General features: G+C 35.7%; 1 protein-coding gene across 1 annotated transcript; it reads right to left on the minus strand.

Moving 5' to 3' along the window:
* Positions 1-1,065: 1,065 nt before the first annotated feature.
* On the minus strand, positions 1,066-5,474 carry LOC146747730 (cAMP-regulated D2 protein-like). Its single transcript, XM_085497443.1, has 4 exons — positions 5,172-5,474; positions 4,662-4,851; positions 3,172-3,302; positions 1,066-2,614 (listed from the first exon to the last, which is right to left on the minus strand). The coding sequence occupies exons 1-4, from the start codon at positions 5,472-5,474 to the stop codon at positions 1,598-1,600; spliced, it is 1,641 nt and encodes a 546-aa protein (XP_085353569.1). The 3' UTR covers positions 1,066-1,597.
* Between the last annotated feature and the right edge of the window lie 1,739 nt (positions 5,475-7,213).

Genomic DNA, 7,213 nt, shown 5'->3' on the forward strand with positions numbered 1-7,213 from the left:
TGCATATCATTCGACAAGAAATATGTCGTTCGGTATGAAATATCATCGCTGATGGCAAGTCAACTTCAAGATATTCATCATTTTAATGTGTGCTCAAACAGAACCTGACATTAAATCGTACAGTAGTTTAGACTTAATCAAACCAAACATGATGCAATTATGCATACTCATAACTAGGCCGACTGAAAGTTTATTTTGAACATATATCGCCAAGAATCGGCGTCCAAAATTGCAAATGCATATCATGTGAACTTACATTATAGAAGTCTTATAAAAAGCATTTGATTACAGCTCAAAATGAAAACACATGGTGGCACGTTAAGGTTGTATACAAACATTTATCAGTTTTTCACTAACTTAACCATGAATTCTAATGTTTTGTACATTGTACAGGACATGTTCCTTCTATTTTAAATGTTATTATATGGTAGCGGAAATGAGAAAAGACTTCTCTTCGTATAGCTCTTCGGTTGCTCTCAAAACACCCAGTAGTATTTGTTCACAGATACGCACTTGAGAAATTGTGCAGGTTCAGAGTTTGTGTGCGCTATATACTAATTAGACGGATGGTAATACTAGAACAGAATATATACTTTGTTGTAGATATAACATTATACTATCTCCATTTAATTTGAGAGCACGTTATTTACGACAAATACGGCCAAGTACTTGCAGTCAAATCATAGTCAGTGTGAATGTTACGAGACGTAGCAAATACACCAGTTTCAGCAAAACAGTAAGCTTTTTAACTTGCACAGAGGACAGGGACACCACACAGAACCAACAGCTTTAGACTTCTTTGTACTTCCATGAGGAGCAAGTACTTTGTTGAAAGACTACATCCAGAAAAGCAGTGTGATCGGATTTGACACCTGGAAACGCGGTCATTGACATTGACAATATTTATATTAGCGTACAGCAGTTTGAATATGATTTTGTCCTTGCATATTAATCGGAACGAATCTCATTTAATGATCTCGTATATTGTTCAATAACATCATTAATTTCACATTTTCTTGTATTTTGAATCAATTAACAGTATAAGAATTAAATCACACTAATGCATTTATTTTCGCAGAACTTTTATTTATCCTCGAATTTGACACTTTATTGTTGCTTCATTAAAAACATTTGACTACATTTCTGATTATCATAGATGATCTATAATGAACCACAGCTATTTAATTATGTTATACTAAAATTCGCCATCCGAATGCTCACGCAGAAAAAAAGACGAGAAAACAAACCTGGAGGACCACTTGCTCGGCGTTTCCAAGTGTCGTTATGTGGAGTGAACCGCACATGTGAATCTCAGTGTAAATTGAAAGATTCACCTTCTATATTATAATTATACATTAAGTCAGGATTCACTTATCTATCGTAAAATTGGTAAATACAGCCAAATATTTCTTTACGATACGTGACATTAATAAATTGTTACTTAGATACTTGCACTATAATTAATATTAATATCCCTAGTAAAAAAACGTGATGAGCTGTTAGACATTACTATTACCGCATGTATGTCTTGAATATTGAGCATAACAATCTTCCAGGTCATTGTGTACAATATGTAATGATTATAAATGCTTATGTTTTATTCAAATTCGTTGATGTGTGTATTCAATATATTAAGCAAACCACATTCAATGTCCAAATTATTTTCCCTGATTTGATTTTCTGGAGTCATAAATTTAATATATTTAGGTGGTGACTCTTTATGCCGTGGCCAATACAAAACGTCGTTTTTAAATTCATCTTGTTTTGACAACGTATCATCATTTATGTTTGGATCACCTGTGTGGATGAAGTTTGCCCAATAATGTATGAGACTGTCAGCAAGAATCTCTTCATCGTCGGAAAAACTCAAACCAATGAGAGGAATTGAATGAAAGAGAAATGGCAGTTCTACACCATGACAAGGGTAATTTGCACAGTAGGGTAACTCGGGACTCCAGCCATCAAATGAAAATGGGTGATCAAAGACATAGTTCCAAACTGATATATTTGCCAAGGAAAGATGATGTGAGACGTAATGCATTGAACATGCATACGCATAGAGAAGCAGCAAATATGATGCAGCATCCCTGTGGTCATCATTATCGAGGGGGCGAAACATCGCTGAGACGTCTGTGGAATTTCTTACTAGTAACGTCGAGACTAATTCGATGAATTGCTTATTATCCATTGGCTGAGGAAATGTTCTGTACAGACTATCCCTTACGTCGTGTGGGGTTATTCCAACAATAATGGATTTATTATGGTAATCATCGTCCAGAAACGATTGTGAATATTGCTTTACAATGTCATTTCCATCTAAATATGGTCCCCATGGCTGTGAATAGTCCAACAATCCAGGCTTAACGGGTATAGCATTCTGTGCGTCAAGTATTTGTTGCACGGATTTTTTTCTCGCACACTCAAGACTTTCATTCTCACAGCCGAGTAATGTCATAAATATCTGAGCTTGACTTTCTGCCTCTTCTTTGGAGGTCATATTGAGAGTAATTGGAACACTTTGCATAATGCCACGATGAAATAAATGCTTGCTTTTTGATGTGGTCAGATGTATTGCTACAGCCTGTGCGCCTGAGCTATGTCCGACGAGTGTAACCTACGAACCCACAAATAAAAGTTTGGTGATTAGTACTTACGTTATATTATTATACATCTGTCACCGTAACGCCACAAGTTACAGCGTGCCGTAGTTTTGCGGTGTTGCATTGGGTATTAGGAAAAGCGGATTCCAAATATGGAGCATTGTGTGCGTGGGCGTTCTCTAATAATAAAAACAAACATGGCAGCCCCCATAGCTTGACCGGACTCCACACAAAGAAAGTTGCTAAATCTGTTCTAAACTTTTTTGTATTTCGGCATTCTCATGATGTATCGAAGGAAAAGATGTATAATAATAAGGTTACTACGAGGATACCGCAAAGTATGCACTCAGGCAGTACGTCGTCACATCAACCTCCGCTGCGCGTCGTTCGATACTCTTGCGGTACTCTATTCACAAACTAGTTAGCTGTGTTCAATGTTCAATTTTGTATTGCGTTTCACTAGGAAACACAGAAGTCCGGAAAAATTTTCTAAGAATTCCCAGTGGTAGTGTTCAACAAAAAATAAAAATAAATTGAAACAACACTTTAAAAATGCTATTTTATCGCTTACCCTATTAGGATCTCCTCCAAAGTTAACTATGTTATCTCGCACCCATTCTAATGCAAATCTTTGATCGAGTATTCCCAAGTTTCCATTCGGTGTTCCTCCATATTCTTCTGCAGCCAAACATCCCAATGCACCTTAAAATTAAAGTAAATGTCACCTGCGTTACCTATGTCCCTTAGTTTATTGCCAGCATTACAAATACTGCAATTATTTTAATTTGTAGACATTTCACAAAATTATCAATCATTAAATTAGCCAATCACCTAAAGGTGGGCAACATGGTTTGTTACGTTAGTTGGCGACCTATATCTACTCTACCATTCCTATTCGATAACAGAATGTATACATTTTACATACGTAATACACATGTAATAAATGGTCATTCATTCTATATTGCACCTTAAGGATTGTACAAAAACTAAAACAGTGTGGTGTCCTTATATAGTATAGTGTTAATTGTTAAGCGGGTCTGAATTATTTAGCAATATGCTGATTAGGTCAGAAGTAGTCTCGAGTTTTTTATTTTATATTTTTTAAGAGTAGTAGTACAAATTGCGATACAATAGCATATCATTTTATCCAAAAAAGTCGCCACTGATAATAATGTGATAATAATGAATATTTTGTTACAATAAAGCTGAATGTGTATAACACAATTTATCGACATCTTAGATACAAGTTAGCATGCCCACTTAAAAATATATGAATAATTCTCATTTAGCCATGTGTTCATTCCACTATAGAAATAATATTGTAGAATGGGGAAAACATGATAAAATATCAAATAAATTTCGGTATTTAAACACAACCCTGGCTTTATGCTTAATAAAACTGGACCAGTTGGCTACTAAATACACGCGGGAAGGGACAACTCGTATGATTGTAATTCATTATAAGTAATCTAATCATTTTGTTCTAAAAGTGTCACAAAAATGTGTTTCATATTTGTTCCCGAATTATGTTTTTTTCTCTTAGCGTCCGATGATTTTACGTGTCAATTCACAAATAGCTGCGATATGTTTATACTAAGGTGATTTTGTTTCACGTGAACATTGATCTAAGCTGAAAGAAGCTGGAAATTTGCACTTAGAATAATATTCAAAGAATATTTTCAACAATCCCTGACAACGTTAACGACTGGGAAGACCGGGAAGACTGGTGGACGTCAAACATCAACACAAAAAGGTTAAAAGTTTAAACCAGGCATATAGGAGAACCAACTTTCAATCACGAAATGTGCTGGAATTAATGGGGACCACATTTAGCAGCTCTGACAACAGTCAGAAAATGGATACCACAGTCAGGGGGTCAGTACCAGAACGGTTACCTTGACAACAAACCCTACATAAACTAGCAATAATATTTCTTCAACTACAAAATTACCTGAATGAATGTGACATGGAAATTCTGGGGGGGCGAAGGTAGCGTGAAACCTTAACGTATATTTGTGAATATTTTGAATTTTTAAGTTGTATCTTATTACTATACATTACCTTGTCTAAAGTTTATGAACACGGTGATAGTATTTGTATGGTTAGCTATATATCGGCCATCTTGGATCAAGGTGTACCCACTGCGAACAATAAAAGCGCCTCCATGTATATATACCATTACTGCAAACATTGATGTTGGAGTAGCACTCAATGGCGTAAAGATGGTGAGTGAAAGGCAGTCTTCACTTGTCTAGTAAATAAAATTTTAAAAAAATTAAGTGTTAAAGCGGGGTAAATCCTCACCTGCGCATGTATCAGGCGGGCCTACCATGTCGTTGCTTACAAACAAGCTTCTACCCATGAGCCTTTGCGCTTTTGCATCGTCCCTTAGGATATAATTTGTTTAATGCTTTTTTAATAATGTTATGTACAGAATTTAATCTCAATTATGTGGCATTAAATTAAGCTCTTGTAATATAACTATCTAGTGACGAAAATATGGAATATTCATACAAATAAATCTAAAAAATTCACGGTATTTACTGTTTGATTGATACTTGTTATACACACCTTGTTTGGGCACGAGCGAGAAATGTAGCTCACGCAATACTGTGGACATCCCGGAGGGTCTTCTGTAGCATTGTAAATATCTGAGAACCAACCTACGTGTCGTTGAGGCGGTTTCCATCTATATTCTCCTATTGGTGGTGCAGCATACGGAACTCCGAAAAACACTCGTGCGCTTTCTAGAGATACTCCCCTTACCTTGCCATATAAAGTATTCACAATTATTGTATCATCGTAATTGCTATCTGGGAATAATAAAACAATGAACACCGAAAGAAACAGCACCAGAATAAATCGGCTAGTCATGGCGTGATGAGGTAGCCATACCAATGCGCCACGCATGCTACCTTGCTTAGTAAAAAATGGCGTCAATAATATATGCTGGGTTCGACCTGAGTACAATTTGCTACAAATCATTCGTCGGTTATATAAATACACAAGTAAATGTTTTATAAATTTTGTTTAAATTAAAAAAACAGTTAATACCACTCAAAACTACTAATGAAGACACACACACACGTTTCAGATCATATAGTATATCTAATAAATAAAAAATGTTTACACGCAGCCACAATTACATTACTATCGACATGTTAAAATCTATCCTCTTTTCTATAATTTCATTTCTATAAATATTTATAAATGTCAGTGGTAGTTAAATACAACCAGCCAATCATCGAGCGCAGCACGGAAAACCGTCATTTTGAACTAATCAAATGTAACTGCAATCATCAATAGAAATCTTTCGTTGCAGTTTCAGTTCAGTTTGTGAAATTTAAAACATTTTCAAAAATAAATGGAATGGGTTTGTTTTGGTTTGTTCCATTTTTATATTATTTCCAGAAATATAATTTATGCTTCCAAGCCAATGATCCCGGATTTATAGGTTCTACTGGTGGGTTCACGGTGTGAAATGAACGCGGCCACATGTCGGCGTCAGCGAGATTCGAAAGTCAACTGTTTAGTCAAAAACCAATCAGTTAGCCAATTCGCTAGTGAGTTTGCAAACAGCTGGCTGCCCCAATACTTCTGAGACTTGCTGTAGTATTGTATTGCACTTTGACAGAGCGAGATGAGAATCATAGCCCTTCTCGATTAATACAAGTACAACTGAGGCAGGGATTTTTCTCAAAATTGTAAGACGTATTGTCTACACACACTCGCGTCTTGTGTATGTTTGCTGTGACAATGTTTTCCCGTCCCGGCAAGCATCACAGAAACGTATACAATGAATTAATGGATACCTGGACTTGAAAGAGTCAAGAGAAAGGAGTGACATAAATAAGAATTAAAAAAAATCAATATTGTTTCAACAGGTGATTTAAATGCCTAAAATATTTTCATTCAATGTATTATCCCTTTCATATTAAAGTGGATATCTGAAATCAATAATCACTACATTTCCAAAAAAAATATCACAATACACAAATAAATGAGGTCGGTGATTAGCATTGACGCTGTATTTGAAGATATACATTTAAATAATTAGGTACGTTGGTTCTGCTATCCGCTACGAAGAACGAAATGTAAGAATGTAATACATAAACTCATAAGAAATTAGATCAGTTAATTTATGTACTGCCTTGTCAGTACAAATCCGGATCAACGTAACGATCGCTATTGCGTCGAGCTTTTAATAAACGCTGATCGGTGGCCGGGTCGGTACCCTGTCTGGCAGGGCTAACGCAGCCTCCATAGTGTCTATACTTTACATTGCAATTAACTAGAATAGATTCTGTTCTCCAATCGTAATTACTCACAAAAGCTACCATTTCTGCATACAAATAGATAACCTAACCTCCAATAATTTGCCTTCTTGAAACACGATGAATCGCGCATGCGCTAGTCTGACAACGTTTTCTGTGAGGCGATCTGTGATTGGTCGACAAAAGTCATCTCGTTTACACAAGATTTTCTGTTGCATTTGTCAGATGTAGTTAGTGAGGCGAGTGAGATACGATATATAATCAATTAATAACGGCAAGTAAAATCAACCATATTCATAAATAAACAAATATATCAATAGAAAAAATACAAATTAAAAA

The sequence above is a fragment of the Saccoglossus kowalevskii genome, chromosome 3 (genome assembly GCF_978046115.1).
Source record: "Saccoglossus kowalevskii chromosome 3, keSacKowa6.1, whole genome shotgun sequence".
NCBI classification, from domain to species: Eukaryota; Metazoa; Hemichordata; class Enteropneusta; family Harrimaniidae; genus Saccoglossus; species Saccoglossus kowalevskii.